General features: G+C 43.0%; 1 protein-coding gene across 2 annotated transcripts in view; it reads left to right on the top strand.

The window, feature by feature from the left end:
• Positions 1-6821: 6821 nt before the first annotated feature.
• Positions 6822-13171, top strand: part of fam20ca (FAM20C golgi associated secretory pathway kinase a) — a 33044-nt gene continuing 26694 nt past the window's right edge. The window contains exons 1-4 of one of the 2 annotated variants that reach the window (XM_070923254.1): positions 6831-7384; positions 7416-7431; positions 8050-8209; positions 12054-12132. In XM_070923254.1, coding sequence (XP_070779355.1) covers positions 6831-7384; positions 7416-7431; positions 8050-8209; positions 12054-12132 — 809 coding nt within the window. Of the gene's footprint in view, positions 7385-7415; positions 7432-8021; positions 8210-12053; positions 12133-13171 lie in introns of both variants that reach the window. The other variant, XM_070923253.1, reaches the window with a different exon arrangement.

Genomic DNA, 13171 nt, shown 5'->3' on the forward strand with positions numbered 1-13171 from the left:
TGGTGCAAGTTCACAAAAAAAGTCATTTTACAGTTTCTTTTCTACAACTTCTCTCTGGTCAGTAATCCTCATCAGCAGGGAAATGGTAATAAGCTTTTATACCTTCACACTTATTTCATGCAATTTGTTTTTAGCCAAGTCACATTTTAGACACACTTTCTCCAACAACTACATTAGTGTTTTAGGTGAGCCGTACATTAGCTCGAGAAACTGTCCTCTTACTGAAAGGTCCCAGGTGCTACATATACAATAGCCAATATGTTTGTCATCAGCTGTGTAGCCTGTTCAGCTGTCCTTAAAGGTGAGTGGCTCAGTGGAGAAAACTCCTTCAGGCATTTTAAAGGCAGCCGTCTAGATCACAAGCAGAGGCAACAACAGAGAAGAGAGTCTTATGGCTGAGATTTATCTTGTGTGCCCAAATAACACTATAGAGTTGAATATGCTACATATGAAATGACAAGGTTTTCATCATCCATCATCCTGGAAACTGAGCTCATTTGATGCGGATAGTCACCTCAGAGTAAAAGGAAAAGGCAGACATCTATCACCTTGCCTTTGATAGTGGTATGAAGTGGGACCTTGGGTGACAACAAGGTGTCAACTACTTTGTCAGCAGATGATGGACAGATGAGAGTTCACCACCTGATGATAGATGGGCCAGTAGCTGCTGTAACACTCATGTCATGTCTCCATTTAGGAATAGTCCATTCATACACCAAATCACACAAAGCACATACAGCCATCCCTTCTGTGCCTTAACTTCCAAGGTCACACCCCATGTACCATCCGCTAATTTAAAATCCCTGAGTTCTTTTACTCCTTGAGTCTCTGAGATAAAGAGATCAACACAGCGAGACCACCGTACTGCTGCGCATGACGCCAGTAGTCTCATTACTCTAATTCTGTGTCGTGCTGTGGTTGGCTCAGGGTCCAAATGAAATACTTGTACAGTTCATGTGCCAGAGTGATGCTTTATATTGAAATTCATATTACACAGTAAAAAGAGTACGGCCCGTAACATCAGCGTATTCAGCGTAATCCATTTGACACTATTTTGCGGTAATTGAAACTGAAAGCGTGTAACGTCAAATTTAAAGTCACCACGCATAGTAGGACTGTTTCTCCTGCAGAGGTTTTCACATGAAGGAAAAAAAGTGTTTTTTTGGGAGGGAGAATAGTTCTGATTAAAAGTGGGTCTGAGCAAAAACAAATTTCTCAGAGTTCGTGCTGTGAGGAATTATTTCAGCCTCACGTACAGACACCTACAGTCAGTGATGGGCTCCTTTTCACACAGTGTCTCTCACATGTCCCCAAAGAAGTCCATTTTCAGCTTGTTCTCAGTCAAGTGAATAAATGTGCCATTACTCAACACCCTCCCTCTTACTCTCTCTCTCTCTCTCTCTCTCGCTTTGTCGGCCACACCCTCCTTTCTTTTGCCATACCAGTGGTGCCCGACGACAAGCCATTTGTCAAAACATTTTTTTTATTGCTATTACTTGGCCACATTATTCTCCAATTATAACTTCTATACTTGTGACATTTGCACAGCCATTTATCCCTCAGCTTGAAATTAGCTGTTAACAAATCATCAGGCTCATAAAACTGCCTAACAGGGCTTGATGTGACTGAGCTTATGGCCTTTTATGGAACACAGCGATAAAACCGGATATATATTTTTTTATTATTGCTCCCCAGAGAGACATTGTGAATGTTTGATTAATCGGATTTTGCCTTAATTTGATGCTGAAGTTACCAGTCTATAACCTTCACTCTTGACGAGTTTGACATTGGTGAGGTCTGGGAGCTCAGATTGAATTTTTATAGTTGCCTCCAAACTGAGGAACAGGCGAGCCCTCAGGTCAAACATTCAGGCACACAGACACAAAAATATTCCAATGGGCCGAGCCAGACCAGAATCCAGAGTATGCATTGATTTTTTTAGCCTTAGTTTTAGCTCATGTGTTTCTCCCAGTCCTCCCTTTCCATCTCATATTAAACACAAGGTGAATCATTCTCTAGTACCCAAGGCTAATCAAAATGGTATGAGACCAGCTTCAGCTATGAAAAGCAGAATGACTTTGTGTCCCCATGAGGCTGAACTGCTCCATCTTCTGTCACTTTTCCTTCCTCGGGTCAAAGGTTACCAAACTCTTCCAACAGTGAAGAAAATAAATTTGATGCAGAGAAATTACCATGGGAACGATGCTGTGGAAACACAGACTGTAAAAAATAAGTAGACGTAGCCACCATGACATCACCCATTGGTTTGTGGACTACCGTTTCAAAGCCTCGAGTTTGGCATTGTGGTTGTTGCCGTCTTGGTTTTTTTTGGAGCCAGAAGTGAACGTATTTGGACAAGAGGGTGGAGCTGGGGATCTGAGAACCTGAGGACACTATGCGTGCCCACCTATACCTGACTGTACCTGGCACCTGGCTACGCTGTGTGAAGTAGCTGCTAACAAAGTTAGCTTGCAAATGTACTTAGCTACAAAAAATGAACGGGCGAGTGTCTTTTAGTGCAACCGAACGCCTCTATCCTGATTGACAGGTCGCCATGGTTGTGTCTTGTCAATCACAAGGTAGCCACACCCTAAAGCAGACCCTGCTTTATCGTCTATTTTATTCTAAATGGGATCATAAATTACAAAGTGAACATCGTGCTGTAGAAGACCTGAAACTAGCATAGAGACCATAAACACATTAGGAAAATGTTTACTGAGGTAATAAATCAAGTGAGTAGTGGGGTCATTTTCTCATAGACTTCTATTCAATCTGACTTCTTTTTACAACCAGTGGAGTCGCCCCCTGCTGGCCATTAGAAAGAACGCAGGTTTAAGGCACTTCCGCATTGGTTTCACTTTTCATAGGTAGTTGGTGCTTGAGTGGAACCAAGAAATATGATGTATGTAACTTTAAAGCACTATTTACACATCATTCACTTGAGTTGAGATTTTTTTGCTAATTTTTATCAAAATATGTCACATTTCTAAACTCCCTTCATTTGATGTGTGGAGTCACTGCAGAGGTTGTAACAAAAAGTGTGTGTTTTAGTGTTCATTCACATAAATTACATTCACAATTACAATTACATTCTGTCATTAGTGGATTATTGCTGTGGCGAAGGTGTATTCTTGTGTGAAGACTAATGTCACAATGGCCCAGGTGTACTGTAATGGTGAGACTGGTTTGTTTGTATGTATGTATGCTAATACCTGAAGTATTTTTTTACTTCATAATTTCTTTATTAATATTTCGTGAAAAAATATAAAATACATACATCAAAGACAAAAACAACAAAATGTTAGTTATTTAGGTATTCTTTCACAGCGGATTGTGACTTACTATAGTTTGTTAAATAACTGACCGATAATAACTACAACAAAATATTTGGCACAATCTACAGCACATTTGCAAATTGTCGCTCCAGTCTTGTGGAGATAATTAATCTAATATCAGCAATTTGCTCAAGAATTGAACAGCACTTGAATTTAATGAGAGCCCATTCAGAGTCACCTTACTCAAAAAAACAACAACCTGGTATTTTCATTTCAATGAATTTGACGTTTTTGTATGAATTCAAAGCTAAAGAGAAACATCATTTTTGTTGCTTTCTTCAGGTCCTGTAGACAAATTGGATGCGTATTACTTGTTACCTTCTTGACATTATAATTACACATTCATTTAGATGAAAATGAATCTGAATCTCTCAATCTGCCTTTCCATGAGTGCCCATAATTGCTTTGTTGCCAAGAGCATGAATGAGACAATTTCTGCATAATCAACACATTTGGGTATTTTAAAAAAAGGTGAAAATAAAACCTCTTTCCAGTAAATGTAGTGTTTTAAACATTAAGCTCTGGACAGTGGGGGTAAAAATCACACCTGCAGTTGCTTCTAGGAAACAATCACAAATATGCTTCATCAGCTGATATAGGTTGTGTGTCAAAGGCAATCGCATGCTCACAGGCTCAGACTGTTCCTACGATAAAATGCACAAAATCTTTCACATGTGGTTAACATTTTATTTTTACCCGCCGAGCCGAAGCAAATTACATAATTGACAGAATACCTTTTTAGTATCAGCAGATTCTAACATGTCTGCGTGTGCCAATTTGCTTTGTTGGGAGCGCAGGATGAATTGGGACAGCAGGCTCGCCTTTGGGAGAACAATTTGTTTGCTTGTTAGCTTTAAGATCCTGTTTTATTTAGATGCACAAATCTGGCAGTGGCATGAACTCCAACTCGTTGCCTCTGGGAGGAGGGGCAGAAGCCAAGTGAAGCTCTTCCAATCGGGCCCACTTGGTGAGCCTTGCACAACACACATAAAAGCCAAAAGAATATGTATAATTTGTTCATTTTATTACTTTGTGATTCCACTGAAGACATTCCTTGCCTCCCATCGAACATTTCATACCCTGTCTGCTTTGTGACAAAACAGATTTTCTGAGCACGTCTCTGTGTTTTCCTCTGGCAGTCAAAAGGCCTGCAATCAGCAGCTGGAATGACCTCCATGGCACTTAAAAAATTTAAAGTTATTCACTTAATCATGTGAAGTCTCGGAGACCAGTCCAGCCCAGCCATAAGTGCCGGCTGCAGTAATTGCTGCAAGTGTTTCGTCCCCCTGCAGTGTAAACGAAAGGTGGGTTTCACTTTATCATCAAATAGGAAAAAAATAGCCTCTGAGAAGGCAGGCAGGTGTGTTTTGACTGCAAAACATCCGCGGAGGAGGATTAATGTTTGTGGACGATAAATATCCTGATTAGAAACCCTTTGATTAGAATTAAATGAATCCAGTTTTTAAACTTGTTAATGTTGAGTGTGAAGTTGAATGTAAGTTGAAAGGGACAGAATAGCATGATTACTAAAGACACACACTTAAAACACACAAACACGTTCACAGATGTACAGTCAGCGCCACATTATAGATCAACATCCTCCTTAATCCATTTAAATTTGTTTTTAAATGTATCTAAACACATTTTTAACATATTCTTGAAGCTAACTCAGAATCAAACGACTCTGTATGATATGAAATTCACTTTAGTGCCAACCACACTTACAGCTCTCATCAACCCCCACAAATAAGACTGCAGACAGCCAATTTACAGCGCTGACAAGCCAGCTTCACTACACGTGTCTGCACGGTGAAGGAAGGCAAGCATCTACAGTGCAGCTAAAGGCCCAGATATGTTTCTGAAGAGCTGGTGGAGACCAATCCAGAGCTAAAAGACGACTGAATATTGAACATAACTCCAAATCCATGGTTCTCAGCAATCACATTTCATCATGACACTTCTGAATGTTGATCTGTTTATGCATCTATCTATTTATGTGTTGTAGTGTTGTGCTATGGAGACATGCAGCTGGTGCGGAAACAGTTTTATTAATCAATCAGTGAAACAAACTGACAGTTGTATTGATTGATAATGCCTTGTTTTGTTATCGAGCAAAAATGTCAAACCTCTCCTGATTTCAGCCTCTGAAATGTGACAATCAGATGCTTTTCTGTGTTATTGTAAATTAGATACATTTAATGACCTGTCCTTGGGCTTTGTGACACAAAATGATTAATAATCAATAACTAACTGCTTTAGAACAATTTCCCTGTGGAGTGGCCTCTGACACTGACTTACAAATCCAACTTTTGTGTCTGGCACTAGTATAATAGTCTGTAACTGTCTGTACTCCTGTTTGCCTCTTATAAATGTATAGTGAATTTCCTCAAGGACCCATCAGGCCCCCCCAGAGCCCACTTTACCAGCCAGTGGCTTATTGTACACCGTGAAGAATGGCGAACAGTAGGTACATATACACATTGTCTCCCTGATCATATATTGTGTACAGCCCGCACGGTGTTTCAGGTTGTGCCAACGCCCCCTGGCTGCGTGCAGAGGAGCTGCAGCCTCAGAGGGCTCCAGTCCACAGCTTTTTCCTCCCTGAAGCTCGCCTTTCATGTCACTTGTGCTACTTGTATGTGCAGACGCAGCCAATCTCTTCCTCATGACGCCACCGAGGCTGGGCTCAGAGGGCTCCGATCATAATATTTAACACACCCACCCCGGATGAACACTTGGAAGGAGGACAAGGCAGTGTAAAGGGGAGACAAATGACAACCGGGATCCCTGCACCTGCCAGCCAGTCTCTGATTTGATTTCAGCGAGGACTCGCAGCTCTTGTCAAGAAGCGGGACAGCATCCGAGCATCTCGCCGGATCACCTGTTATTTTTATGGAATTTTCACCTTCTTTTTATTTTATCATCAATTCATCCTAAATACTAGGAACACTGCGTTTTTGTGGACTATATCAATCTCCTGCTACTTTTTTCCCCCCCACAGAAGACAGTTATGACACATTTGACATCTCACTCCGTGCTGGCACCAATACGAGGAAGTAGATTTCAGGAAGAATATCAGTGCTTTTAACAGGACCCCCCCCCCACCTCTCCTCCCTCCTGTTACTTCTTCTTTTAATGATTGATTTAGTGGTCAGTGCTCCTGACACTGTGTCCTATTCAACAAGGCAATGAATGAAGAGCACTTCTTCTAGAGCCGCTGCCAGTGAAGTCTCACAATGTGTCGGTCCGTCCACCTGTCCGGGAATGAAGAACTGGGAGTATTGTAGAAAAAAAAAAAAAAAAGTAATAATAAAGACTGAGCACATCATGGAGCTGTTAACATAGGCTGACACGCATTTTGTGTGCAATGATCACAGAAAATCTTCAACATCGCTGCTTTGTCATCGCATAACACTGTTGGACATCAATGTCGGAGCCGTGAGGTGCGCTGCGCTTAAAGCTTCCTCTGTGTCCAGAAACACAAAAATGATAAAGATGATCTTGTTTCGCAAATTCAGAGTGTTGATACTCATGGTGTTTTTGGTTGCGTGCACCATGCACATCATGATAGACTTGTTACCGAAACTGGAGAAGCGAGCGGCGGGAGCGGACAGCGGGGACGGCGGCTGTCAGTGCGCTCACCACCCGGTCGGGGAGTCGCAGGGCTGGGGGAAGCAGCGCGCCAGGTCGGCGGCGGAAGCGGGCTGGCCTAACAAGCACACGCTGAGGATCCTGCAGGATTTCAGCAACGAGCCGAGCTCCAACCTCACATCGCACTCCCTGGAGAAGATCACAGCGGCCGCCGGGGACAGAGCGGAGTCCATCGGGCGGATGAGACCGTCGGCGGGGAAGGCGGAGGACCACAAGCCGCTCATGGGAGACGCGAGCGGGGGTCGGACCGTTCCTGCCCACGGTGTCTCCCGGCTGTCCGCTCTGTTTGAGCATCCTTTGTACAGGGTCGACCTTCCTCCCCTCGCGGACGATGACACTTTGTTTAACGTGAACACTGACATCAGGTTTTATCCCAGAGCAACAGGGAACCAAGGATGGTAAGCTGATGGGGATTTGTTAAACTTAAAGGGTTACAAGTGGGACAGTTAACAGTCAGACTGGTTGAAACATATTTGACTGTTGATGAGTTGCAAATAAGGGACCAAAAGTAGGTGATAGCCTATTACATGTTTGCTCCATAAAGAAATATAAGTGATCTGATATCTGCAAGTAGTTCGATTCAATTAGCCCTTATACTTCCTAATCTTGTTCTGGTTTGAATTCAGATCGTACTGCCTAATGTGCAGGCCTACAAACCATGAGACATCCCCCTGTGTAGCCTACATAGATATCTACCTATCTATCTATCTATCTATCTATCTACTCATGCATCTGCTCCATCCACCAATCTCCTATTGTCTTGTCATATTACCTTTTTAGCCATGCAATGTATGAGTTACCATGCTGCTGGATTTTTTATTATTCTTGGATTATAAGTCAATAAAGCTGCATTTTAACTGCATAATGTGTTATTAGAATGAAGTGCTCTGTGCCAATTTCTTCAGTTTCAATTTGTCTTAAGAGACTGCAACAAATACTGTAATCATCAATTACATAGACTAAAAATAACATTAACAGGAATCTGCTTGCACCACAACTTCTTGTTAAACCTGCTCTTCTCGCCCCCTTTTTCAGGCACAATGAGGAGGGGAACGAGGAGGAGGAGGAGGAGTTCTCTCCAACAGGAGAGGTGACGACAGAATCGTACCCCAACTGGTTACGTTTCCACATCGGCATCAACCGCTACGAGCTGTACTCCAGACACAGTCCTGTGCTGGACGCCCTCCTGAAGGACCTGGTCATGCAGAGGGTCACCAGCGTGGGTGAGTCAGTCAGGGAGAGCTATGTTACCACGGTGTGTGTGTGTGTGTGTGTGTGAAGTGAAGTGTATAGGAGTAGGTGGAATACACTGCATATCATAGGTAAGGCTGGCTTCATGCTGTCCAGCACCAACATGATGGAGGTTCGTTCCACTAAAATTTTATTTTCGTTTTATTCACAGAACTGGTTAACTGGGGGTTAAACTGGCTTAGGAGCGGGTAGCCTACCTACAAATACCTTCATTACAGTAATATGTGTCTCTATCCTGTGATATAATGCAACTTCACCCTGGCAAGAGTAAAAATCAGTTGGGTAAACACAATACAAAAATTTATATTAAAAAATAAAACCACACTAAGTCTTGGGAGCAGCATCAGCCTTCAGAAACCCAAACTGGTTGAATCCTGGAGTGACGCATGTGCATCTGACTTGTCTGAGTGTACAATGAATCACAATGTGTGTGTGTGTGTGTTTGTCTGTGTGTACAGTGTGACTGTGTGTGCATGTGTGTCAGCAGAAGGCCACAATCACACACACACACACACATCTGGCCCTTTATCTGCATTTCTGCTTATGCGAGTGACTTTATAAATCTGTGTTCAGCTGCCTTTTCTCTTGGGAGCTTGATATAGATTCTATGTTTATCAAATAACATAGGTGTGCTGGTGTGTGTGTGTGTGTGTGTGTGAGAGAGAGAGAGAGAGAGAGAGAGAGAGAGAGAGAGCGTGTGTGTCTCGGCCAGCATGTTGAGTTAAGATATGTGTTAAGTCATAATAAATCTCCTAAAGGTCCCAATGCTGGATATACTGCACTTCGTTTCACCTGACCAGTCGCGACCTTCAAATGAGAACATGCACAGTGTTACTGAATTGAAAGTAAGGATGGATGTCAGAAAAGAAAGATTACAGATGCTGCAAAAACTTCACATAGCTACTAAACATCTTGAGGCAAACTTAATGACAAGAATCTGTCTGAGTCTGAAAGTCTAAACATTGCTTTCATTCCTGGACATCCATTACTGTCTGTCATGTGGAGATACTTACTGCTTTTAAGCCGGATGATAAATAAATCCAAATTCAATGCAAAAGTAAGTGAACTTGAGCATCAAGACATTACATTTTAGTCGCTGCTTTGAGACATCCTGTTATGAAAAAAAGTAAAAATATGTTATTCGACTACTACTCTGACTGATTTGTATTTACTGTCAAAGATACACTATAAAAGCACTTTATTGACTCATTGTACTGATGCCAAATCTCTTTTGTGAGAGAACTGTGACGAAGAATCACAACCACAATATGCTGGTTATCATTTTTGCTGTATTGGCTTCATAGAAACCGGACAGTGAATACAAAAATATCCTCCACTGTCGTTATCTCTGTCTTGTTGTGCATCAAAAGTCATTGTATTTCTGTATTTCAACGCTCCCTCCACTGTCTCATTGTTATTAGGCCGTCCATCTCTCACAGGCATTCATGCTGCACATCTCAGTCTACACCTTAGTGGTTTGTGTGTGTGTGTGTTGTTTTTGTCCCTTGTGTTTATAATATATAAACCATCAATCTGTGCCCGGACACACCTATAAAAACACTGTCTGTCTGCTGAAATGAAAACCCAGTGCAGTGTGTGTGTGTGTGTGTGTGTGTGTGTGTGTGTGTGTGTGTGTGTGTGCCTGGCAGCATGCATTACAGCTTTTGTGGCCCATAATTGGTGCACACACTTACCACTTATCTGTCCGACTAAAATTACAAAAAAAGGAGACAGCATTAGAAAGTTTCCCTGTTCAGCATTTTCTACGCTATAGTGCCTCCGTCTCTCTCCCTCCCTCTCCTCCCTCCTCCCTCCTCCCTCCTCTGTGTCTGTCTCTCTGTCGGGGCAGTCTGCATGTGGCCTTTTGTTCAGTCTTCAGCTGGACTCATAAATCATACGCACAGTAGTGCGTGGTGACACAGGTGAGAGCAGGGTGGATTTATCATCACAGCATCAGGATGGGAGGGGAATCTGATGGCGGTGGGTGAGGCCCGGAGGTTTCTGAAAGACCGGAGAACATGAAGGTTTAGAAAACGACATCAATTCATTTGTGGACGCTTGGAGGAACAAGAGAGATAGATGGTTAGATCGACACAGACACATACGGATGCTGAGACAGATGGCCTTTAGGAGAATCAAAAGAATGTCTTGTTGAAGTTTACTGTCGTTCAAGTCGCGCTTGATTGCATGCCAGCGCAGATGCAATCCAGAGAAACAATCAGCTGAGCTTTGCCAGGGTTTTTTTCACAGGGGATTACCTTTTGCAGTTTTCAATTAGAAACAAAATTTTACAAAGGTCCGACCCCGTGCAGAGAATTGAGGTCAGTCCCTCAAGGATTGTGGCTTATGGGTTCAAGGTCACAGCATTAAAACATAGTTCAGTCATTTGCAATCTCTGAAAGGTTTTAGGGCTTGCTGTGTAGCTGTACCAAGTTTAAAGATTACTCCGCGGCACCATCCACTTGACCTGGCTGCTGCAAATCTGGCATATGTGTAGGCCTAATGCTCTCGGTATATTCTTTGGCTTTGGTTTCACTCAGCATCCTAAAGACAAGGCGCTGACCTCAGGTTATGTTGGTTGTACTGTGTGCAACAGTGGATGTAAAATACAAAAGCTTTTGAAAATGAGTCACGGTAAATGGGGAGGCTTGCCATCGGTGAGTGAGACAAAGCGAGACAGAGGGAGCATAACAGAGGATAAGAATAAAAGGATGACATATACAAACAAGAAAGAGGGAGAGTCAATAAAGTCAATAAAGACAAAAGACAGTTCTGTGCGGGGCGGTGGGTTGGGGTATGGGGGGGGGGGGGTCAGTAAGTGGGTCCACTACAGGGGGCTTATGTTGATATCGGGGTTAGGCAGAAGCGCTGTGTTGTGTAATATGCTCAAGTTAATGCGATGTAATAAACGGGCAAATCCCCCGAAAGCCTGTCCATTATGACAGAAACACAAGGCATTTAGACAGGCCTGCCGGGCCCTTTGTTCGAGTCGGAGGCGGCCAGGAAGCTCACAGTGAGTCTCCGTCAGCCACTGGAAGACACTGTGGACATGAGTGATAGTCCGAGACATGTGCCCTGTCTCCTCTCCCAGGGTGCAGGAGGTCAATTTGATGGGAGTGAGAGGAGAGGTGGTGGTGGTGGTGGTGGAGAGTGTAGCGTGCGCAAGCAACCGATGACAATGTGTACAATCCACGGAGGCTTAAAGAGAAACATCTGGTCAGAATCAGGTCTGTTATGTAGCTTGTGCACACGCACACGCATGGATGGAGACACACAGTTGGGGTCAATTCATTTTTCATTTGATTCAGAAAATTAAGATTCCTCAAACAGTTTGATATAAGAGGATTTTCAAACAGTTGAGTTGTTGCACTGTAATAATACACTGCTGAATTGTTTCAGTTGACTTCTTTCACTCAATCATTGTGCATTTTTTGTGTTTCTCAAAGCGACACATTCATGCTGCAAGAACACACAGTCTCTCTCTCTCTCTCGCTCGGACAAATTGTCCATGTTCATCCCTCCATCAAACCCAGAACTCGCTGCAGTTTTCAGCAGATGCTTTTCAAGCCACTTCTTGCTCTCAGCCACTCCCAGCTCCTAACTGCCACAATTACACATTAATTGTACAGTGTCTGGCAAATTTGGTCAGCAGATGCGACAGCTCTATTACGCATTCATGGAAAATTGGGTTCTCCAAATGAGCAAATAATGAAACAGCTGTGCATGTGTGCGAGTGTAATTTTGTGTTTTATGTTTATATGTGTGTGTGTGTGTGCTTTAAATACTGATCTAACATCTTGATTGTTTTCCTCCCAGCCATGAAATCAGGAGGCACCCAGCTGAAGTTGATCATGACTTTCCAGAACTACGGACAAGCGCTGTTCAAGCCCATGAAGTAAGTAGTAGCACTTCACTGACTGCATGACAGCACAGATCGACTACATTCACACATCATCCGGGTATTGCAGACATTACCATTGTTAGAGTTCCCATGTTAAACTTCTAATAGAAGATTCTCTGCCTAAAACACGTTTCTCAGATGTCCGCAAATCTGCATTTTCCTCCTGAAAAACCCAACATAAAAAACTGTTTGATACACTTGGTTTGATGCGCCCACTTGTAATTCATATGTTTCAAGAGGGCTACAGGAAATCTCATCTGAATAAGTGCCAAGCACTGCCGCTGCATCTTTCGGTGCGTTCAGACGCGCAGCTCTCCCCTCTGTGTGATCTTTTTTTTTTTCTGTCTGCTTTTTAATTAACATCAACAGGCTTATGTGTTAATTAAAATGAGCATTGAGCCATCGTGAAGACGTCTTTGGGGAGGCATATATGCTGGCAAAGGCCCATTGCACATGAAAAAGAAATGCCCTCCCTCTCAGCTGTCTGAGTTTTGCCCGATGAATTCCCATGCCAACGCGGATAAACAGTGTCCAGGCCAACTGGGCTGCGATCAGAAGTAATTGCTCAGGAGCCTGGTTTGATTGCTATGAAATGCAGAATGGTTTTCTACATGACGGCCTCAGCGGAGAGTATTAGATTCTGGGAGACAGAGACGGAGACGGAGGGGAAGAGGTGGAGACGGACAGAGAGGGTGTTTGTGTGTGTTTGCTTGCAGAACTGGTGAGTGATGCTCCTGAAAGCTCACAGTGTCACATCCTGACAACCTGCACAGGTATAGTCTGCGATGATTCTTTATTTCAAGTGCACCAAGCCCATTACCATAGCAGCCGAAGTCACATTAGTGGGAGGATAAGGAGTTCAGGCCTGTGAGTTCAACATCAGCCTGGAAATGAATGATGAAATGTTGCTGCTGAATATCTTTTCACTGTCAGCGCTTGATTTATGGAGAGGCTGCAAAGTTTATTCAAAGTTTACTCACTGAGTGTTTGGTGTTCATAACCCTTATTCAGCTCCTCTTTACCTGAATGTGGT

This window comes from Enoplosus armatus, chromosome 17 (assembly GCF_043641665.1).
Source record: "Enoplosus armatus isolate fEnoArm2 chromosome 17, fEnoArm2.hap1, whole genome shotgun sequence".
NCBI lineage: Eukaryota > Metazoa > Chordata > Actinopteri > Centrarchiformes > Enoplosidae > Enoplosus > Enoplosus armatus.